At 39.1% G+C, this 24,243-nt stretch overlaps 2 protein-coding genes across 6 annotated transcripts; one reads left to right on the top strand and one right to left on the bottom strand.

The window, feature by feature from the left end:
• Positions 1–4,891: 4,891 nt before the first annotated feature.
• On the bottom strand, positions 4,892–10,546 carry rmi1 (RMI1, RecQ mediated genome instability 1, homolog (S. cerevisiae)). 3 transcript variants are annotated; one of them, XM_077600080.1, is made up of 9 exons: positions 10,481–10,546; positions 9,785–9,954; positions 8,960–9,070; positions 8,457–8,606; positions 7,573–7,643; positions 7,370–7,493; positions 6,698–6,782; positions 6,417–6,615; positions 4,892–5,952 (listed from the first exon to the last, which is right to left on the bottom strand). In XM_077600080.1, exons 2-9 carry the CDS (start codon positions 9,938–9,940, stop codon positions 5,097–5,099), a joined length of 1,752 nt encoding a protein of 583 aa, XP_077456206.1. In that variant the 5' UTR covers positions 9,941–9,954; positions 10,481–10,546; the 3' UTR covers positions 4,892–5,096. The 3 variants fall into 3 exon arrangements, with proteins under 3 accessions (XP_077456206.1, XP_077456209.1, XP_077456208.1); XM_077600083.1 differs by having other exon boundaries at positions 4,892–5,949; XM_077600082.1 differs by having other exon boundaries at positions 10,477–10,536.
• Positions 10,547–10,566: 20 nt separating this feature from the next.
• Positions 10,567–24,122, top strand: hnrnpk (heterogeneous nuclear ribonucleoprotein K). 3 transcript variants are annotated; one of them, XM_077600077.1, is made up of 16 exons: positions 10,567–10,707; positions 12,088–12,229; positions 12,822–12,919; positions 13,139–13,195; positions 13,866–13,909; positions 15,819–15,891; positions 15,978–16,091; positions 16,808–16,936; positions 17,480–17,802; positions 18,107–18,154; positions 19,793–19,832; positions 20,448–20,463; positions 20,680–20,712; positions 21,767–21,825; positions 22,134–22,303; positions 23,489–24,122. In XM_077600077.1, the coding sequence occupies exons 2-16, from the start codon at positions 12,175–12,177 to the stop codon at positions 23,517–23,519; spliced, it is 1,290 nt and encodes a 429-aa protein (XP_077456203.1). In that variant the 5' UTR covers positions 10,567–10,707; positions 12,088–12,174; the 3' UTR covers positions 23,520–24,122. The 3 variants fall into 3 exon arrangements, with proteins under 3 accessions (XP_077456203.1, XP_077456204.1, XP_077456205.1); XM_077600078.1 differs by having other exon boundaries at positions 23,305–24,122; XM_077600079.1 differs by lacking the exon at positions 18,107–18,154.
• Positions 24,123–24,243: the final 121 nt, after the last annotated feature.

Here is a 24,243-nt window from a genome sequence, read left to right as displayed (position 1 = left end):
TCCAGCGTTGTAATGTTCCAGGTGAAAAGTACATTAATTGAAAGAAATAAATGTAATCATGTTCACAATAATAAAGATATACTGTTATTGTTTTTCACAGTGAGCATACACACAAAATAATGCAAATAAATTAAAGTTAACTAAATAAAAACGCTATAAATTGTCCCTATATACATGAGCCTGAATGGTTTTTCGTCTCAGTGGGGCCGTGATTGGCTGGTAACCAATTCATGGTGTCCCCTGCCTACTTATCGCAGTTGGCTGGGATAGTCTCCAGCACCCCTGCAAACCCTCGCGAGGGTAAGTGCTACGGAAAATTAAGGAATGAACAAAATAATGTGATCAGGCATAATATCCCAATGTCAAGTACGGAATGGCTGAAAGCATGTGTCGTAGAACCTATTTATTTGTACGATTTCATTTTTATGTGGTGACTACTATTTTTAAATATATCTTTTCATTTTATATCCTTGGTTTCAATTCCATTTGATTCAATTTGAGAGTGTTGCTTTGATTTATTTTGCATGCTTTCCATCTGTCTTGCCTTGATAACATGTTTGCTTGACATGATGACAATCAGGATGGAAAACAGATACTGGCTGATGTGTCATTACCACCACAATTTGCTTTCCTTTCCTTATTAAGATATAAAAATGTGACCATGAATATCTTTATGCGTATTTTATTAATACATGTTAAATCTGTCACGCTGGAACCATGGTCTTTCATCCCATTAGGGGAAACAGACTGTGATATTGCATTATAACGCACCGAACCCACAATGGTGACTGACATCCACCATTGTTTTTCAATGTGTCTGTGCATTCATGAAATGTGCAATTACATTGTACTAGTCTGACTTTGTTCACCAATGAAGAATTATCTCATAGCGCTAACATATTCTTATCGATTTCGTAAAAGGGTTTTGAACAAATAGTCACAATGTTCCACAGGAAACATGTAATTGCGAGTGGCGAATGGTCAATAGACGTGCATCACTCTATGAACATATTCAATAGTCTACTCAGTGGATTAGTAGTTTTCTTTTCATGATAATCTAATATTAGGTGTATTCACCTTTGCATGGTTCCAAGCAAGGCAAGTAAACATCCTGTGCTCTACAGAATCGAGACCCACAAGGGCACACACTATCCAGGTGCCCACATAATTGGCCCACGCTTAGCCTTCGATTGGTCTCAAATTTCTTTTCCTATCCTTTAGACTTTGAATAAGCTTTCTCCTCAAGCCATAACACAATGCTACAACATTTTTCAGACTCTTAAAAGAGCTCAGTTGATCACATTGAATTTTTTTTGCATAGACTTTTTTTTAATTAATTAATTCATTTTCCACATGGCTAATCCTCACAATGATGACAAGGGTGCTGGAGCCTAAACGTAGAGTAAACTCGTGTTTACGAGTAATAACTACAGTGAACTCATGAGATGAAAAGCAAGAACAGTTAAGTGAAATCAGACACTTGAAGATGAAAATAGCTGCTATATAAACATTGTCCACTGTGTATATTCGCATTGTTTTATTTAGTTATATTTAAATAATATAATTTGATGTTTCCATCAAGTAGCAGAAAGAGCAGCAAACAACTCTTCAATTTGGCAGTATTATCACTTATCTTTCATGTTGTACTTACATGGACATTTGTATTTGAGATGAATTCCCCTGCTCACAATGATTATCTCTCATTTCAGGATTTACATGCAAAGCTTTTTGGCTGGGACACTTAATTCCCTTTCTTGTGTTTTAATGCATCCTTGTCCCATTGGCTTCCTGTGTACATGCTTAACCTTTCCTTTCGCATCTGGGCTCATCAAGCAGGTGGCATTAAGTCACACACACAAACACACACACACACACACACACACACACAAGTGAAAAACAAGTGCACTTCATAAATGTCATAAAATACAACACAATAAAATGATGGTGTTAAAAATGTGACTGAAGAAAAGATTAACTTTTAGTGATGTAATGTTTTCTTGATGCGTTTGCACTCTACCCCTGTTGAATTAAATTATTAGTATACAATAATACTGACGTCATATATGTGATGGATTTTTAAGGTGCAAAACTGCAGCTGTTTACTGTAACCTTTTCCTATAATATATTGCACTTTGTTCATTGAGTGAGGTTGTTAGTAGACATATTTTTATTTACAATGATAGTGTAATCTTGTAGAAGAATGTGTATTCAGAAGAATATTTCAGATATGTCTGTGGCATTGTCATGGCAGGAATGGAACATTTTTTGTTTGACACCTTCCAATTGGTATTTAAAAGATCTCTTTTTTTTGTATTTGTATTTATTGGCTTTGTGTTGATTCAGTAGCTTAGAAAATTGAAGTATGGCAAAATAACTAGGTTTTTACTGCCATATGTCAACTTGAGGAATTTGTTGTTTGATTGGCAATTGTTGCAAAGTGGTAAACACGTAATACACACAAAACAGCATTTTGGTGGTGTAATAGGAGGATTTTTTTAAACTAAAAGCTAACTATTTGGCAAAGTGTTATAATTTATGGCAGAATATCACTTTTTTAGCATGTTGCCCAGGCTTTTGGAGTGTTTTTTGCACTATAGTCTCATGTTGGCAGAAAATCAAAGAATAGATTGTCCATGTGCCTTTGAACATATTTTTTCTCGATTTAAGTCCATCTTCTGATTTCTTTTTCTGTACTTTAATAATGAGAAGAAAGGAAACGAGAGGTGGTGATGTTGAAGTAGAAAGAAAAGCACTCTGCACAGCTTGTCAAATTACCTTCCTAATGACAAGCTTGTCAGGCAGTTTGGTCTCTGCGGAAGAGAGAAAAGGACAAGTGAGGGGAGCGAGCCATTCTTTTCCCTGTCATAAAAAAATCACTCATTGGTTTCTTTATTTGTTCTCCTTTGCGTTATTCTCTTTAAAGGCCTGTTTCGGCACGGCACGCTTGTATTCAAATGGTAGAAATGTCTTGGCAGTATGTGAACGCGCCACAGCACGAGCGGCCAGTTGCATTGTGGGCTTGTCAATCGTTTGTCGGCATTCTTTTAAAGTTATCCTGTGGAGCCGTAATGGTCTTTTCCATTAAGCCTTGTTAATGATCTCTCACCTGAGTCTTTACTGATCAGGTCACAAAAGAGATTAATTATCTCTATAGTGTTAGACTGGGGGGGCTAGGGGGGAACTTATGTTTTTGCCAATCCTTAAGGTTTTTATACAAGAACCACAATAGGAAAACTTTAAGGGAAAAAGTGTTCTTACTGCAGGAATAAAAATTATTTTATGCAAGGCCCTGCAGACAATTTAAATATCCGAAAGGAATATATACCAATTGGTTTACAACCCTGTATGCTTATGCAAGTAAAGAGAAAAAATGGGGGGGACATTAACTCAAATATTGGCTGCATGTAAATTGCTTTATTACCATTTTTGGATGTTCCATCATAGAACTACATTTCTGCTAGTGAATCACAACTATTACTATTACTTTATTTTTAATGGACTACAAATGACAATAGTACTACTATTGGAAATTTCAATAATTAAAAGCAGAGTCCATTAGGAACGGAAATGGTCCTTAGGTTATTCTTTTTCAAAGCGCACATCTTTCATCCAGATGAGACAAACAAAAGCCAACTTTTCTATAGTTTAACTTCAATTTCCTCATATTTTTCCATCTTTCTTATAATGACTCATGTCCTCCAGCACATTTGGATGTGGGCCCCTGAAAGAGAGGCTTGAGGCATCAGAAAGGATTTTTCATTACTAAATGTAATAGGGCAAAGAAAATTACAGCTGCTCGAGCATAGTTTTTTTTTCTTTCTGCGAGGATTGTTCCTGTGCTTTTTACCTTGATGATGGAAGCACTACAGGGCAGCTGCATTGTGACCATTAGGAGAAATTAGCACAGTACTCTCTTCCCATATGTGCACCATCCCCTCCCCGACCCCCCGAAACATCTCTGCTCAGTGAAATTGGAAAAGATTCGGTCTTACTAAAGAGGAGAACTGGTGTGTGTTTTATCTTCGGCTCAAACCATGAGTGGACAGCTTACATAATAACGTAAACATCGCAAATGGAAAGCCATTAGGGACGGACGAGGGCTTCGGCCAACGTTGCCACTGAAATATGGAGCAGTCTTTCAAAAAAGAAATAGAGGAAAATACAGTATATAAACATACACCATGATGAATTCATTTTTTTTTTTAAATATTCCAATGAATGTGTGTGATGTGTATAAAACTTGAATAAGACAGCACCAGATGTTCAAAAGAATGATTGTTATTGCTTGATTTAGCAATATTTATTGCCAATATTTTAAACTCGATGCCTATTTCTAGCATTTGCTATTTTGTAGTAGATGTTCCAACGACAGAATTTAATTGAATCTTAAAATGATTGATTATTTTGTATCTCAAAGTCACATTGGAAGTTTACCAATAAAAAGTTCAATTTCAATGATTCCAATCACCTTTCAAAGAATTGTTGCAATTAATACGAAGAAAGTGTCAGCAATAGTTTGTGCCGCACATAGGAAGTCATTAGGACAAAAACAGAGGAGCACCTTAATGCTGAGAAATGATGAAAAATCATGACCGCTTCTTCATCTTCCCTTCCTCTTATTTGCAACCAGTGGGAGACTTTATTTAAGATATCTACTCCCCTTGGATATTCAATTACCTCTCCAATGAGATGTGATGGATGTAATGAATGAATGAATGCAAAGCCAGCAATTCATTATAGAATTTTGAATATAAACACGGCTCCTCTGCTACAGTACTCTTATTAGAGTTCAAAATTATGCCTACAATTCAGCATTTAGTAGAAATTAGATGCTTTAATGTTCAAGTCAGAATGAAGGACATTGCATGCATGGAAATTGTTCTGTGAATAAATGAATGAAATCGCCCTCTAATGACAACATGTTATATTCACGTGTAACAGATGGGATTCATTTCGACATGGATTCACACCTCGTTTCTTCCGGATAATAAACAGAAGGGCGGCTTTATCGTAGTCATTTCGAAAAACAATCTTAGAAAAAGAACTGGTGTTAATGGTAAATGTCAATGTTGTCATTATCCGCCCTGACGCCGTTCTCATTTCCTGTCTCGCACTCTCCGCTCCAGCTCGCAGTGGACCCACTCGGTAACAGGCTCGGCCTGGGTCACCACGGCTCCCCCGCCCCCACTGCCCACCTCCACGGTCATGAGGCAGCACATGTCCACCAGCTCCTCTTGACATCGCCTCATGCTGGCATCCAGCTGAGCCCTGCGGGCCGGGTCACGCTTCATTTCTCCCTTCTCGGCAACCGTGCAACCCAGCAGGCCCACCAGCACCCGGTCGGACAGAGTGGCGTCCAGGTAGCCGCTTCCGTCCGACAGTGTGGCGGAGATTCGCCACAGGCCTTCGCTGCCACTTAGTTTACCCAACAGGGTGACAATGAAGGCTTTGATAGTGATGCATGTGGGTGTTGAAATTTTATCTAGCAGACACAGGTATGTAAACGGGGGTGAGCTTAGACTGATGTCATCCAGTTGGTCCGTGTTTGCTATTGCAGTGTTTAAAGCATTACTCTCATCCTGAACGTCATTTGCTTTATTAGCTGTCTCGTTTCCAGTTACTTGGCCGGACTCTGAAACTTGTGCCTGCTCTCCATAAGATTCAATGCCTGCGGATGAAAAATCCATATCCTCCACGTCAAGTCTATCTTGCTCTGTTGGAGTTTCACAAAGAGGCGCGGAGGGAAAGGTGTTTTGAATAGTGGCGCCTCCTTGAGAGACTGGGACGTCCACCACATCCACCACGTCCAATGCAAGGTTGAACAAATCCTCGTCGGGTAAGTCATCGTCGAGATCCAGGCTTTGCTGGTTGGACTGCTCTTGCTCGTTACCACGGTGACCACTTGGGTATGAATTCAATCCGCTGGCGAAAGAGTGCATCGAAGCTTCACTTCTAGAAAAAAGGATCATAAATTACCACATTTTTCGGAATATAAATGAGAAAATGTATTTGGTATCAACAAGAACAAAGTTTAAAGGCTATTAAAAATAATGTGAAAGACTAAGCATTGATACGCAGGACTTTGCTTTCATTGGTGGCTCTAGTCTAGCGTCTCAAACCACAGGACTTCAAGAAACAGATCACTATAATGAATGCACACAGGCAGGTCATTATTGAACAACACTACTCTCAGTAACGGTGCTACAACAAATTACCCATCAATTTTGCAGGCGGAACAGACCAATAAGAACAGTCATTAGAAAGAGTCGCTATAAAAATAATAAAAAATAGAATATAGAACAAAGAGCTGACTAGGTGTGCTAATGTAAGCTGCCATTACACAACGCATAAACAATGAACTGAGAAGAGATTTACAAACACAGACACTGGCTGGCTCTAACTGACAAACCACCTACCTGCTGGAAGAGGAGCTCAGGTTCCTGCCAACAGAGTTTCCTGAGGTCTGAGTGAGGGTCCTGTAGCCACTATCTTGAATAGGTCTTACAGGAACCCTCTCAACCACCTCCTGCTCTTCGTGGGCCTCTAGACTTGCCAGCAGCTCTAGGTCATCTAGGTCAAAATCCTGCTCTTCCTGGTTAGCGACATCCCCTTGAGCTGTTTTGGTAATGAGAGAAAAGAGAAACTTTGTTGGCACATTGTCAGATTGGGGGAAAACGTTGTCAAAGAGATTCTCTACCTTGATTTAATGGCGGCACTACCTCCCTGACTTCCTCTTCCTGCTGCTCTTCAGGAAGTCCTAGCGCCTGACATAGGATCCTTTCCTGTCAGAAAAATACAGTTATCAGTTATATATGACTCTTATATGTAAAATAGTATAATAGCTGTACACTATAATGGCCACAATCCCTGAGGGTTTAGCTCAAATTATGATGTAGGCGCTGAACGGTTGATGAGTGGTCAAGGTCCCATTTTGCCACAATAGAAGTAGACTGTAGTACAAAATTCCCTTTCAGGGATGAGAACTAGTAAGTGCCCTACTTTTCATGAATGCAAGCAAAATCAAATATTAATATAATATATATAATAATATAAATCAAATCCAAATATATATATTTTAATTACTGGTGGGTTTAGAACTTAATGCGTGGAGTTTGCATAGCCTCCCTGTGGGTTGTCTCCAGGTACTCCGGTTTCCTCCCACATGCATGGTAGACTGGTTGAACACTCTAAATTGCCCCTTGATATGAGTGTGAGCATGATTTTTTTGTCTCATTGTGCCCTATGATTAACTGGCAACCAATTCAGGGTGTGCTCCCCAGAATGGAACATGAAGGAATAATTTCCAAAAGAATCTCTACGGCGGCCAGTGATATTTTTTAAAAGAAAACTATCTTTCAAGAATACAGACCTGTTTGTTGCGCTCAGCCAAATCTTCTACTTCCCCACCCAGGACCTTTACATTTCCAGGTCCCAATAAAAGCATTCCAAGCCTGCAGATTATCTGCCCTTGAAGTTGCAGCTTCACACCAGGCCTAGAGGTCAAAAATACAAACAAGTCATTTATGTTTCTTTCTTGTCTTATGCAAGAGTTAAACATCTGCAGTCCTGCACCTAAGAGTAGTATTTAGCAGAGGTATCGGCTGATACTCCATTGCCTCCAAGTTTTGGACGCCATCTGTCACCTGTGACAGAGATAATGATATTAATCAAGACAGTATTTCACATCTTTTAGATTGTTTTGGGATTAGTGTGATACTGTCTCGGTCTGCTCTATTGGATGACTGAATGTAAAGAATATCTGTGTGCCTGAGTGCACTATAATTAGAGGAGCAAAGCCATGTACATTTGAGATACAGCCAGTTTCATTAATGCAGTTTCATCAGTAGAAAGCTTTTAAGAGATTGCCTTCAGGTTGGCTATGGGCTCTTTACACATAAAGCTGTGTTATCACATCCATTGGGGACAATAAGGTTTTACCCTACAGGTTTTACTTTCAATATGATGGCCATGTATTCATAGTTAAATGCATACTTGTTTTTTCCAATTACCCTGGATTTCTCAGCGATGTTGAACTCAATCATGAAAACGTGTATCGCTCTGTAACAGAAGCTGCTATTACAACAATTGAAAAACTAGGAATACTGTGATCTTTGCTTTAAATCTGTAGCAAGATCGATTACATTGCCGCTTCCTCTGTCTGCCTGTCTGCCTTTGCTCCCTATTTAAGGGGGCACAACCCAAATTCTCTATATCTATTTTAAAATTCTATAAAACCATATACATACATGATGGTAAAGATATCAGCAATGTAATAGTGTGTATTTTAATGTAGTGTTCACGTTGCCATGGCATTGAGCAGTATAGATTGTAAAGGAAAAAAAATGCATGAGCCGGAATTTTGTCACTACACCCGAATACTTGAAGCCATCATACTGTAAATTACAACATTGAAAATAAACATAAAAAGGACACCCGGCTCTTACATATCCACAAACCTGCAACAGGAGCATACGTGTGGGTTTGCGCTCCCATGGCTTCTGAGTGATCTGCGTGGCATCCGAAACATTGTCATTGCTGCATTCGGTGCCTCTTAACTGCTGCAGTTGACTGTACGCGGGCTGGCTGATGTCTCGAGAAGAGTCAACCTATAACAAAGAGGGAATGTTGAAGTATAAAGTACAAACTTCTCAAAGCTGCTTTTTAAATTTGGCTTCCCCGTTATACAATATTGTCCTCAAAAGTCTCCTAAGAGCAGCATCTGTGACCAAAAAGGTGATACAGGACAAAAGTAAAATGACAATTCAGTGGATCCTGAAAAAATGACAGATAATGAGAAAATGAGATCAACCTCTTAATAAATGGACATTATCAATTTTTTACAGAAAAAAATGAAGTGAAATAAAATGATTAAAATGAAAAGGAGGAATTCTCTCACTAATTTCCTCTCTTCTTGGTCTGATGAAGTTATATGTATACTTTAAAAAATACCTACACATACCTGTACACAGAAGGTGCCATTGAGCTGTGTCTTGTGGCTTTGACTAAGTCCTTCAGGGAGAACTGCATAGGCCAAGTCCTTTAGGTCAGTCAAGAGCCACTGCTCAAATACCTAAAGTAATACGGACTGTTTTCAGCTGGATTTTCTTTTTTTAGCCTAAGCTGTTTGTAAACAAAATTTTGGATATAGTACCAAAATTTATGTTTTCAAACCTTAAACAACAGTGCAACTCAAGCTGACACAATGGATTGCATTTTATATATTGCTGTCTTTAAACATTGAAATTTCACACAGGAAGACTTGAACAAAGATCAGAAAATCTGCATGCCATATCATACCGTTCCCAGTGATTTTTTTAGCTTGTATTTTTTATAGTGATTGCTACAAAAATAATCATATAGAATAACATACACTGCCACGCATTAAAAATAAAAGGATTTTATGGCAAAATACGCTGTCTGTTTTTGAATGTGTAAGAGAGGCTCTTTGTTCTTCCTTTGTAGAAATGGGACATTAGAATTGTTAATTGCTCGCTGGAGCTTTCATTAACATCTTGGTGTTCCTTGCTGTTAGATGCTAAAAGGTAAAACCTAAATTTTGATTTTAAACTATTGGGGACATTTGACTTTTGAGACTTAGCCAATTTTTTCATACAATTCAGTTATCCATCGCTCTATTTACATGGCAGTGTAATTATGTGAAGGAGGGTGGTTTTATAATGTGTGCATTCAAATGGGAGGCAATAATTCTATACATGTTTTTCCCATTTTTTATTTGCATATCATCAAAACACCATCATTGCATAGACACTTTGTCCTAACCTACCTGTTGGTTAATGTGTTGCTGCGACAATCTGCGCCGATCTCCTGCCTCTTCCTGTAGCCACTCCACACAAGCCTCCAGCCAGGCAAAAGGCACCCGGACATTCAGAGAAGATTGAAGCCATTCTTGGGTCATCTGGACCACAGCCTGAGAAGCCATGCTGTGCCTTCTACCTTCAGTGACCCACCACAACAAAAGGCGTTAGTATTCTTACTCTGATGAGACCGATCATTCGGTAAATTTTAGTCAAATCTTTAAGTGACACGAACAAGAAAGTAAAGAAACTAATAATCATTTTACATGGCAACCTTTTAATCCCTTGCATGGTCTTGTAGCACTAGTGATCGTGTTTCTTTAGCCTGGGTACAACAACTTGACCCCAATTCCAAAAAAACATGCATGGTGCATTAATTCTCTATTAGTGAATGAGTATAAATTATTGTTTGTGCAAATACTGTTTGGGGAATGATTGACAAGCGGCAACGCCGCTTGTTGTGCGTATAAGCAATACGTTGAAGGGTGGATGCAAGAAAAATACACGCAAATTCCCGAATAAGGCGCCAAAAGTTTCTAACCCACATGCATCGTGCACATGATACATTCAGAATAAAAAACGTAAAATTGACACACAAGAAAACCCTGAAACACACTGGCTTTCAGTTGCTTGGTGATAATTAAAATTGAACAAAACATACCTACCAGACTAGACTTGCACAAATATCACAGGCACGACATAACTCAAACAACTTCCGGCAGGGAAATCTTAATATTGATTGACGGCAGTAAGAGCCAATAAGAGGTTGTCTTTTGGATCTTTCAGACTCGCGCTCGGCCAATCGTCTTCAGCTTGTACAGCTGCGTATTTTCTTTTCCGTAGTGAAAGAAGGAAAGAGGAGCGGTTTCGAGGCGCCTCACAGCACGTTTTGGTTCGTACGGTATTTTGTCTCCTCTGTTTCCTATTTAGTGCTGCATTTGGTGCTGTAAATATCACAGAATCAATCATAGTCAATTATATAACGCATTATGTTGGGTATTGAGTTCATCGGGTCGCGCTGTGTGATTGTGGTCGCGCTGCTTTTGTTAACTGATTTTCTAGCAAGATGGCGAAATTAGCCTTTGGTTGTTGACAGCTAGCGTGAAAGGCTTGGTGCGCGCACATTATTACCAAATATGTATTGACGCAAACGCCCTGGTGATAACCGAAGACTAGTGGTTTCTTGCTCGTAGACTAAATAGTGTGATCTGTATTTAATTGTTCTTTAATCACGCAGTTCTAGAAAATCGCGCAGCGAACGGATGCTCATCCACGCTAGCTAGCAATAGCTAGTTAGCGTGGATGAGTATCAATAACCAGCCATCGTATTCTGGATTTATTCACCAAATTTAGCAAAATCAAACCGTGACCGTTGATTATTTGTATAAATCGCAGGGTTTAAAAAAATTTAAAAAATCATTTAATTTTCTTTAAATCTACATGTTCAATAAATGTGAATTATACATAAGACAATGATATTCATCTTATTATCACATACGTACGTTATTGGCATCGGAAAAATTGTGACGTGATTGGACTAGTCATAAAGCCAGTGGATTATTGGCTAAATTTAAAAAAAAACCATCTTAATCCCATCAATCGGACTAAAATAATGTTCGCAAATGCTGCTGCTGTGTGATTAAATTATGTATCTTGCCACGCCCATATTGACCAAATAGTGGTCTTAGTGGTAGAAGTGGAAGAGGACATCGTGAATTTTGTCAACAAAACATAACTCTGGGCAAGGTTCAGTGTTTCGATCCATACCGAGGCGAGGGCCTAATGGAACCCTTAGTTGAAGCAGCGCAGGCCACTATTTATTGTGAATGAGGGAATGTAAATTTAGAATAGAATTTGCCAAAACACAAACTTGAAAATTTGTTTTGAGATGTTGTAGAAAGCAAGTTGAGAACAACAATCTTAAATTAAAAAGGGAAAAAAACTAAACACGTGAAATTAATTTGTAGTTGAATGGGTGTTTTTTTCTGTGCACTTACAAATAAAAAGGAAAATGACACCTACAGAAATAATGTAGCTCAAACTCCCTCCTAAATCAAAATTTGGCTCCCAGGACAAAACAAAGTTGACCAGGTTTTTTTAAACTGAAAAAAAATCTTAAAGTTGATCATGGGAATTCTGATTGATTGAAAAGGTTTTCAGTATTTCCATTTTTGCATTTGCATCTTTGCTCAGAGACTACATCTCATGTTTCCAAACAAACACGTTCTATTAAAAATAAATGTAAAACACCATTCTCTCACCATATTGACAGATTACCACAGCCAAGCGAAGATTTTTTTCTTGCCAGTTGTCTGGACCGGTGTGCCAGTTCCTTGTTTATCCCACATTCAGAAAGACCATGGACTTAAAAGAAGAACCGCAAGACGATTCTTCATTCACCACAGAGACAAATGGTAATACATTGGTGCATATTTGTATGTTTTATGTAGTGCTGTAGGTTTGGTAATTTAAGAACTTGCTTTTTTGGGTGAAAGGGGGACTGTACCTTTTTTAAATTTTGTTGAACAAATACAAAGAAAAAACAATTCTGATTTTAAACATTACATGTCTTATTTAAGGCCTATAATTCTGTTAATAAACGTGAAAAGTTGAAGTCAAATGGGGAAGACGGTGAACCACGAAAACTATTCTCTTGTGTTAAATGTAAATGTGTGTAATTTTTATAGATTGTTGTGTGAAGGTGTTACAGAGAAAGGGGGAACATACGTTATTTTTATTTTGAGGTTCTACATTTCCACGCTAAGATCTCTAACTTTTATTATACACTTGTTTTAAAATGCAGCTTGACTTTTCACATTAAATGAAAAAATGGCAGTTACATGGTACTCAGTATTTTGATTACTTTGTCACAAGTTGTGCTGTTCTTTAAAGAAAACACAAAAATTGTCACTTAATCTATATATTTTTTTGGTCTAACTTGGTTTACTTTTCAACGTCATGACTGTTTGCCGACTTCATGCTGTCTGTTTATCTCTTTTGCGGCAGGCAAGCGTCCTGCCGAGGATGCAGATCAGCAAAAATCGTTCAAGCGCTCCAGGAGCTCGGATGAGATGATTGAGCTCCGCATCCTCCTGCAGAGCAAAGTAAATAAGCAGTCTTTTTTTTATGTTGAGACAAATAATCCATTGGGAAAGTATTTACAGCCTCATTCAAAAATTGAATTATTTGTTCCCCTCAAAATCCTACATGACACCACGCTATGACGAAGTATTAAAAACATGATTTTTTAAAAATAAATAAATAAAATGTATAGAAATTCACACCCCGGAAACCAGTGAGATTTGTGTACGTTTTTATTACAGAATGCAGGGGCTGTGATCGGAAAGGGTGGCAAAAACATCAAAGCTCTGCGTTCCGACGTGAGTACATTAAGATAGTAGTTTAATTCCTCCTTTTCCCCCTTTTCTACAGCCTCTTAAATCTTTTCTAATGAGCAGCAGGGGTTTTCTTGGATAGCAATGTCCGTGGGTTACTCTCAATTTAAGTGTAGACCATGTTAACCCAGTTACAGGTAAACCTGTCCTACTGCTAAATGTTTTAAATCTGTGAATGATATCTCAAAAGAACAGCAGTGTGGTGTTCAGGTAACCTGGCTTATTTCATTCAAAGTCATTGCCTCCAGTTTGCCCTCCCACTCCCCTCTCCTGCTGTCTCCTGGTCTGTTCCCCAAACGTTAGAATCTTTCATGTTTACTATAACATAACTTCATTTTGCCAATGTCGACCATCTCTACTCTCTGCCAAGCCAATCTCTGAGAGAATACAACACACATGATCAGTGTAGAGCCTGTATATTAAAACTGTTTCCCCTCTCCCCTCTCCCTTGTTTATTATTTTGCTGTTGACTTTTTTGCCCACTTCCTCCTCTGTTGCCCATGTTCTGGATGGCCCCTCCTGCGCCCGCCCGCCCACCTGACACCCCGGTTGGCCCTGTCCATAATCGCGCCCCGTTCCCTGAACGGGCGCCTTACTCGAATGACATCCACGCTCGAATGGCCCTGGCCCCTTCTGCCCATGCCACCACGCCCAGTACAATGCCAGTGTGTCAGTCCCAGACAGCAGTGGGCCCGAGCGGTATGTCCCTAAGCTCCTCCCTCTCACTGCCTGACTACAGGTCAAACAGACGAGAAGATCAGTCATAGTCATCCTGCCTCTTTTTCAGCTCACTGTATTTGATAACCTTCATATGTTCATTATATCATAGTCGCAGTTAAAAAAAAAAGCCTAAATAGCTGATGTTGTCCTTTTTTTGTCTTTTTTTTTTTCGTTAATTGCCGAGGTTTTTAAGTCTGCTCACTAGTCTTTCTCCTTAATCTTGTTAGAATCTGCTTTTTGTGCTAGCCAGAATGCTTTTTTACATTTTTTTTTTCATGGTTATTTTTCCTTTCTTTCTTCCGCCCTCTTTAAAGTGAATGTTTTGGGTGCTTTGTGTGTTAGTCCCATAATTCTTCAGCTTTGCGCCGACCCATTCTTTCCCTAGCTCATTACAAAACAGGCCTTAGATGACCACCCATTCCCTGGTAATCTTCAACTATTTTGTTTCTCTTTGTCCTTGCTCACCTTTTTATTTCATCTCGGTGTAGCCATTAATTGCTGCAATGGTTTTAACTCAAATCATGCCACTGTCCCAGTCATTAATGCCCGCATCATTTGCTCAACATTAGAGCTCAATCCTAGTTCTAAATCCCAATTCGGTGTTTGTGCTCGCACTAATTAATGACGTACGAATGGCTACCAAAGTTTGTAAATTTCCAGTCGGGGCAAAAAAAAAGTAGTTTCATACAAATTGAGTGCACTTCTATAGTGTTTCAGCCATGTGATATGTTTCCTAAAGCTCATTTTAGGGATGCGTACAACCCCCTACCTCGCTGTATTACTGTCAAAAGTAGAACCTGAGCTGCGTGTTGCAAATTATATGAGCCTCTAAATTCATCGTAACTGGCTAATGCGTGGCTACTAGTGCATGCATCATTCTTGGATATCTAAAGCAAAGCTAAGTGCCTCTCCGCAGCCACATTTGACAAACTCCAATCATTTATTTCATACAAATGAGTGAAACGCTACAGACAAAACTAACTTACTTAACTTCCGAGATGGGCTTTATTTACTGCCCAACCATTAAATATAAATCTTAATGGCTAGTTTCCTATTTCCATAGCAAAATAACACTTTTGGTGTGTTCTAAAAAGACGTCCTGCGCACAGACCTTTGTCACAATATTAATTTTGTTCTGATAAAAGTCCGAAAATTTGTTCTTGCAAATTGCTTTTCCAAACCGAACAACATGTGTGCAGTTTCAGTTAGAATGATGCTATTACCAAAATTACCAAACTTCTGTCATCTAAATTTAAAATTTACTCATATTTCTCACCCTCAAATATTGTGTTTTTTTTTCTCGCTTAGAGGGTGCAGATATCAATTGGTGAAACTTACAAATGATTCATTATTTGCCTGGTCTTGAACAGCTTATTTGGTGTAACTATTCTTAATTGTGCCGGCCTTATATTTATGCTTGCAAATTCTCTTGAGCACACATTGGTGTTTTCCTTGTTTGTTTGGTTTGCCCTCTTCCCCAATCCTACCAGCCAGATTCTCCACATCTTGCCCCTTCAGTGGTCCCTGATTGCTGTCACTTTGTTTTTGTTTCTTTTTTTTCTTTTTGTCTCTTTTCTTAGTTTTTTTTTCTGATCAGGACAACAAACCAAAAACTTTATAATCGCCTTCCTGAGTTTTGTAGCTTTCAGCCAGCTACAATGCAGAATTATCATTTCTTTACAATCTCAAGTTACTATAATAAAGGACATAATATTTGAATAATTTTACATTAGATGGTAATAGTTGACTTTTGCACTTTTGAAGTATTTGATCTAATATGCTTTTACCCCACCCCCTACCCCCCTCCTGCTGCTGGGATGCCTCATGGGCTTCCCACACTCCCACCCTGTTTTGCCACTGCCTTTGACTTGGCATGTGTCACAAAAAGCATCCTGTGCATCTGTGCCGACATAGAGACCATTGGTGAGATTCTGCTCAAGATTATCCCCACTCTGGAGGAGGTAAGGACGAGACTTGTTTGTGTTCTTTCATGTGCTCAACTGAATAAATGAACGTAATGAACATTTTCTTTACCTGCGTCCCACAGTACCAGCAGTACAATGGCATGGATTTTGAGTGTGATCTCCGTATACTTATCCACCAAAGCCTGGCAGGCTCCATCATTGGTGTCAAAGGAGCCAAGATCAAGGAGCTCAGAGAGGTGCTTTTTTAATAGTTAGGAATATCATATATACATAGCTATATCAATCTGAATTTAAACATTGGTGGCAACTTGCATTAGTCTTATATATCTGCACTCTTTCATTCTAGAATTGTAACCTTTTGGGGTATATTTTATTTTTAACTAATTATATTTAAAAAAAATATTTGCAATTTAGCAAATCCCCCGCACCAAATATAGTGTAAGAATGTATTCTTACTTTTGTGGAGGGGTTAGCAAGTTTTACACACACCATTTGTGTCCCCAGAATATAGCATTTTAAATGCACTAACCCAATTACAGGAAAATACACAATAAAAGCAAATACATTAATATGTAATATCATTTGCTATACTAACGCCATTACATTTTTATTGCCTTTGGGCCTAGACACAGAGTTGCTGAATATTGTCTGTGTATTGTATACTATAATCACATTTTTAGCTAAAAAAAGAAAAAAGAAAAGAAAGGTCATAACAACTGCCAGTAATTTGGGGTATTTGAAAATAAACATATATGCTGAAGATTCAGATCCGGACTCTGGATTAGTAAATGAACTAAACCAGGTGAATTGAAATTTGATTGGATGCAAAAAAAATGTGATCAGGACATTCCTAACTGCAACTGTAGGAACACCATGTCATTTCTAGACGACAAACTCTGCTGACATTTTGCTACTGTCTTGTAAACATTCTTCCTGGGTTATTTTTTTCCAGAATACAAAGACCAGTATCAAGCTGTATCAGGATTGCTGTCCTCAGTCGACAGACCGCGTTGTGCTCGTCGGTGGCAAAATGGAACGTGTGGTTGAATGTATAAAGACCATGCTAGAGGTCATCGCTGTCGTAAGTGGGAGAGATGTGTTGAACAGCCTTTATACTCTACATATTCAACATGAATTTTCTCGCTGTATTTAGCATTTTTGTTAAATTATATAGTTAAGTTTATTTTATTTTGTTAAAGGTGTCAGTCTCACCACCTGTGATGTTTATTTATATTTTTACATTACACCATAATTCTTAAATTGTAGTCAATTATTCAATCTAAATCATTCAGTGTAAAATCCAGCATGTAAACGTTTGTATGGTTTATTTTTTAAGCATTTATTTATTTTTATTTGAATAGAATTCATAACACTGGGGATCCAGGGATGTAAACGGGTCTGTGTAGGTTAGTGCGCTAATACTGTTTTTACTCTTAAGAGTGGAAATGCGAGCATCCCCTCATTGACATATATTGAGCTTTACACTCCATCTGTCCAAACAACACGTTAATGTAATCCAAAACACCCAATGTAGTGTAACTATATGAGACCATCAAATATGACATAAATATGTTCCCTGGAGTTAATTCAGATTTAAATGTCCATCCTGTAATTTCTTTTCTAGGCTCCCGTCAAGGGCCGCGCACAGCCCTACGATCCCAATTTCTATGACGAAACCTACGAATATGGAGGTTTCACAATGGCATTTGAAGAAAGGGGGGGCGGTGGCAGCGGCCGCCGACTAATGAGCGGATTCACGCCACGAGGTAGCAGGCCAAGCGCTGGCGACCGTGGCTACGATCGAATGTCCTCAAGCAGGTCTGCACGGGGGCCGATGCCCCCCTCTCGAAGGGATTATGATGACATTAGCCCCAGGCGAGGTCCTCCCCCGCACCATCAGAACAGGAACCGTGGCCACACTATGTCCATGGGTCGGTCACACAGAGGGTAAGTTGTTTATCTAGGTTCTCTTTCTTGTCACACTTTAAATGCAAACAAATATACACCCTGTGTTTTTTTTATTTTTGCATGCAATTTTTTTTAGTTTTTTTTAGTTTTGTTTTTTTTCTGCAGCGGACAGATTTTCTTTTGGATACAAGCTTTCCAGTTTTGTGAATAAAATTCAGTGCTGTGCAAAACACGCATATATATTTAGTATTTGTCCATTTCATGAACTGTGTTATCACACCTTAGGTGTCTTGTGTTTTTGTGTATTTTTTGTTTTGTTTTTTCATTTCCATCTTTTCCACAGAGATGATCGTTACTATGACTCATACCGTGGCTCAGATGAAAGGTCAAAGTAAGTTGTTGTTGTTTTACTTTTCCCCTACCTTTCCTCCCCCTAAATTTCTGCTCGCCTCCCTAGCCCTTTTAGTCCTGTATTTCTCGGTCCTTTACAGTAGTGATGATCTGAATGCTAAATAGAGTATGATGGCCTCTTGTGCTAACAACCGTCTAATATGTGGTGGTGTGGATGATTTTCAGCTGCCAATAGTAAACTTACCAGCAAGTTTTCTATTTACAACGGTCTTGACATTAGAGCTTTTAAAGTAATGAGGTGTGAACAACAAGGTGACAAGCTTGTTATGGTATAAAGCTGTTATCACATGCGTAGCTACTTGCCCATTGTTAAAAGATGTCCCGCTTGAGGGTACCGATTAAAGACTTGACCTAGTGCCTACATTTCAACGTGCTCCTATAGCCGCATACCAGGAGGTTTAAAAAAAAACACTGCTTTTTCTAGATGAGAAGTAAACTGCACCATGACATGCTATCTTTAATTGTTGCAAAAGAAATTCACGGCTTTCCTCGGTTTCTAAAGGAGCTAGGACATTAGTTTAGAAAGGAAAGGCTTGACTAGACTTGGCAGGAAATTTTAGGGTTAAAACCTGTTTGTGAGCTGCAGTTCCAACAAAACACTTAACAATATATTTCCAACTGAGCAGGGAGCAATTTAAAAACCATCTATTTTCTACCTCAAAGTTCGGGAAACTGAGACAGCGCATTTATCGAGACTTGCTCCACTGTCCTCATACCATTATTAAAATAAGATGGCCAAAGTACCAGTCAACACTCCACCACCACAGCTCCAATTCGGTTTATTCTGCCGACACCCCTCGAGTAGAATAGTTTTCTATTATTTTTTATTTACGCAAATGTACCCCTTCACCACATTGCCCATAACACTACATGACAGCAAGCACTTTAGCTAGCTGGACTGAGGATGTGGATGCCACTTGAATGTTTTCTGCTTTTAAAATGTGTCCACTTGTACTTTATAGCAAATCCTTTTTGTGGATACGCTATATCAGGTGTCTCAAACCGATTCCACCGAGGGCCGCAGTGGGTCCTGGTTTTTGTTCCAACCGATCCAGTGCTGACATTTTAACCAATCAGGTGTCTTCTAAAATAAGTAGCACCTGACTGCAATCAAATGATTAACTGATTACACTTGCAAAAGGTATACTCTTGTTGAGTTGGAATGAAAACCTGCACCCACTGCGGCCCTTTGAGGACCGGTTTGAGACCCCTGCTATATGATTCAAAACATAACGGCTGAGCATATTGAAATTGGTGAGAAAAAAAATTGGATTTCAAACAAATTCCCTTCATGTTAGTGACGAGGCTAGCAAATAAATGCACATTGTGAGGGGTGGGAGCAGCAGCCCTTGGCTCTGATCATCATCACCACCACCTGTCACTCCTCTCACCATAACGCTGTCAGAGCTGTTCCTGTGATTGTGTGGGAAGATGGCTGGGAGGAAATGTGTTTATACTGTAATCTTGCTCAGCGTGTATGTGTGCGCGCGCAGGTTGACCTGGACTGTAATTTATTTTCCTCTTTCATCACCTTGGAATATTTTCAAGCATTTTTTTCATGAACATTTTCTCTTTCCTTCCGCCCTTTCCCCCTCTTCCGTGTCTCTTTCATCACCAGTGACAGAAGAGGCAGAGCGGATCGCTACAGTGATAACATGGTTAGTGACCCTTGCTAAATGCATGCAGTTCGCAGGGTGCCAGCATCTTGAGGCTGGTGCATGCTGCTTGCCACTGCTTTGTAACAAGCTGTGATTGTGCTCTGTGGTCCACTCATGCCGGAGCTTTTTTTAAAAAATTCTTTCGCTGGTATGTAACAGCCATCTCTTTGAAATGACCGTAATCGTCCCAGCTGGAGCCGTCCAATAATAATCGGTTATAATTGCTCTCTTACCATGTAGTTTTTCATGGCCAGCTTGTTTTTCCGTGCAAAGAGAAAGTGGCGGTGACCACAGTTGGTTGCTAGGCGATAACGCTTTGTTGACACTCACCCACCCGCCCTTTCTGAGAGCTGGCAGGATACTGCCTGTGGTTGCCCAGCAACAGCATTTTTGAATTGCCTGTTGCCCTAGCGACATCAGCTGCTGAATAGCAGGTGAAAATTGGTGCTGATGGGCGGAGGGGTGAGGGAGAGGGGCGGAGTCTGGCGGATGGATGAAAACTAGCGGCGTTTGGTTGCATCTACTCCAGTGATGATGCATGCACACTTTGTGTGAGATGGGTACAGAGATTTCTCCTCTTGGTAACCTATCTGCCTTTCTGTTTCTTTTTCACAGAGTGGAGGAGGATATGGTAAGTTGTTAACCTTTTCATCACTATTAAAAACAATCATGTAGTGTACAATACTTTACTTAAACTGTTTCTAAAATGTACTTATGCTATAAGTCTAGAGAATCTACTTTGTTTTTAATAGAATGGGATTTTTTCCCCTCACTGCATATTTATTTTAATGTTCTTTTATTTCTCAAAAAAATGTCATTGAGTATTATTGCTTTCTGTTATGTGCAGACAATAGTTCCTCCTGGGATAACTACCAGTCAGGTGAGTCCCAGGCTGGCATTTCTCCTGCAATTTTTCTTACTTTTTTCCCCCGTTTCTTTCATATAAAAATATATATACTTTTTTTATTGTTTTCCACAATTGGCACCAAAATTTGCAAGAAGTTGGTTTTGCCAGTAATTGGCCTTCGTCGGTAGTATCAAAGTCATAGGCGCGTTACCACAAGTGGGGTGTGAAGTTTAACGCTCACCCCCATCTTGTTATATGTCACACCATGTGCGGACCGCTGCCATAGTCTAATTATCCATTTGTGGCACACAGTCTATGTTAAAGCGCCCACTGGTAGCGCAACATCCCGCTTTCACGGAGTTACGCAGGATATTTATGTTGAGGTTTTTTTTTTTTCCTTGTTCAATGAAAGTCATATTTAAATTAGAGTTTATACTCAAAACTCAACACTTCCTCAATTAGAATTCACAGACACTGAAATGGCTTTTTGTTGTTAGAGACAGTCAAGACAAAGATGGAAACTTGAGATTGACACAATCAAGACAATCAAAATCATGAAAAGATTGAACAGTTGGTGTTACATTTAATTATAGACCCATTTCAATTTCCAAAAGGGTGTCTGCCACACTTATAAAACACAATATGCAAAGATCCCAACTCTCATTTTGTACACAAAATGTTTGCAGAGTAAATCATTGTTTAGAAACCCAGATTAAAAGAAACTATTTAACTTACCTGTGATTCAATAAAACATAATGAGAAACGAGCGTGCTTCGATCTGATAATTACCCTTCTAATAAATTCCAGTCACAACGCTGAGAAGGTTGCCGTTATTACACAGACTATTAACACTTGAATTGAGTATTTCTTTTTGACCAAGGTATTCTCCTTTATATTAATCACATTTGTGATGGTAAAAAAAAAACCATTGCTGTTAGCAAAACTAGTCTGGCCAGTCTGAGACAAGACACAGACCTTAGAAAATGGGTTTTCATTTTAAAACACTAAAGGTTGTGCATTTGAAATTATTTTTACGTGTTCTTGTATCCTTCTATTTGTGACTGACTGTTCAATCTGTTGCTGTCAGGTGGGCGGGGCGCCTACAACGACCCGGTCATCACCACCCAAGTGACCATCCCTAAGGATGTGAGCAAATCGCCGGACATATTGAATATAAATTCTAAATATGTTAATACCCCAAATTGAACTATTTGTATGCCATTCTTATTGTAAACACTAATATTATTGAGGGAGCCTTCCTGTAACCCACAGCAGTGTGAAATATATCTCCAAACCGCGTAGCTATAATTAATCTAATTAGTTACCATTGTTCCCATATGTGCCTGAATTGTATCTAATTGGAGATGTGCTTCCTGACTGTTTGTGCACCTGCTTGTTTTTCCTCTTTTCCTCCTCACCCCCTTGCTGCCATGTCTTCCCACGGCTCATTTCAGTTGGCGGGCTCCATCATCGGCAAGGGTGGACAGCGGATCAAGCAGATTCGCCACGATTCTGGCGCGTCCATCAAGATCGACGAGCCTCTGGAGGGCTCGGAAGACCGCATCATTACCATAATGGGCACACAGGATCAAATCCAGAATGCCCAGTACCTTCTACAGAACAGGCAAGTTGCACTCTGACTCTTGAGCAAAAGTACTAATATAAAATTAAAAATTAGGATGAGTTTGTGTGATTATGGCTCCAAATAATAGAAATTCCTTTCACGTGGTAGCTTTGCAATTAGAACGGACAATGCTTTGTTCATTTTGCGGTTGAGGTTCATGATAAAGAGTCTGACCTTTTTAAAGTAATCATTAATATTGGCAAGATTCAATAGATTTGTGTTGAGAATGTTTAGGGTGGTTAAACTAAATATATGATGTAGTTGCAGCAAAACTGAAAAGAACTGTTGTAAATAAGGCCTCAATGTAGAAAACACTTGTTCTGGTGCATCAAATGCTTCCATAAATTTGATACAGCCATCATTTGAGATGTATAAAAAAATCACTGCTCCCTGTCGAGTGTCTGTTTTGTACATTCGAAAGGCCTTTCAGCAGACTCAAAATATTGTAATACAGGCCATTTCAAGAATTTTATATATAGTAATGCTTATGAAATGAATTAATGCTCTATTTCTACTTCCTCTTGCCTGCTGTCTCTCCACTAACAACCTTCCTCTCTTCCCCATGCAATCTGCAACTAGTTCTAACCTTCCTCTTGCACTGAACGGCTACTGAGAGGCAATATTTATTAGCAATTGGACATAATTTACTTGAATTGGTTTTAACAAAAAAAAACGCATACAAATGGCCCATTTGCCTGCCGGAACTGTTTCAGTGTTAAGCAGGGAGTGGAGTGATTCTTCCCTTGGCCGCTGCTGTGTGGAAGACTAGTGATTTTGTTGTTTTTAGTTAGCTCAAGTGACAACAAATCACAGTCTGCCAAATAGCAGGGGGCGCCTCCTCTTCTGTCTCCCTTGGCAACCAGTAGGCACGTATACAACACACTACTTCTCGTCGATGCTAATACAGCTGTACAACCTGCTGCTTGCTGCTGCTGTCTAATTAGCGGTTGTGTTGTCATGGTAACTAACCCTGCCTCCCTCTTCCTCTCCACCCCCTTCAGTGTGCTGCACCTGCTTGGACTCAAGGACTAACCACACCCCTCTCCCCCTCATTTTTTCACCTTTTTTTTGCCCACTTAATTGTCCTCTCACTCAACCTCCTGCTTTATTGTATATTTCAATTGTTATATTTTTATTTCCAGAACTGTCAATTGATATTCTTGTGCATTTTACTCTTTATTTCAGTGTGAAGCAGTTCTCTGGTCAATTGCTGTAGACAGCCCCCCAGGATTGACTCAAGCAGATTGCCCCTCCCCCTTTTCCCTCCCCCATACACAGCCCCCCTCAGACTATTATTCTGGAATGTGGGTTCTTTTTGGGGGGGCAATTTTATTTTTGTATTTTAATGCGATGTTCAACATTCCTGTGCATCATATTCTGCAATGTCTAAAACAAAAATGTAGTTCTTTAGTTTCCCTACTTACTGTTTCCAAATACACAAAAATGTTGTCATCTGGAAAATTAAAATAACCTATTTGTGAATTTTTGTCTTTTTTGATGTGTGTGCGTGTGTGCATAGTGTTGACTCACACATCCATTACTGCTCTAGAATAGCCATCATTTAATAATTTGATCTTTCAAACTGTTTTAGGCTGTGCCAGGGGATATAAAAGGACATGGGCTTATATTGAATGTTCATTAGTGTTTTCATGTGATTTAAAAAGAATAGTTTACATCCAGTCACAAAGCATTTTTTTGTTTGGGTGTTTTAATAAAAATGAATAAAACCCCACATATTTTCTCTTGACTGGAGTCAATTGATGTCCATGCTGTATGTAAACCTGTCAAATTGTAAAATGAATAAAGATGCCAATTTTTACTTGGCCCATCTTGTTTCCTTTTTTAAATATATGGTCTTGTACTGTTCATTGGTAGTGGTTTATTTGATTCTGAGCTAGCTACCTAATGAAGTTAGACAATAATGGTACCATGTATATATG

This window comes from Stigmatopora argus, chromosome 5 (genome assembly GCF_051989625.1).
Source record: "Stigmatopora argus isolate UIUO_Sarg chromosome 5, RoL_Sarg_1.0, whole genome shotgun sequence".
NCBI lineage: Eukaryota > Metazoa > Chordata > Actinopteri > Syngnathiformes > Syngnathidae > Stigmatopora > Stigmatopora argus.
Note: the sequence above shows the minus strand (reverse complement) of the source record. Positions and strands in the feature narration are given on the sequence as shown.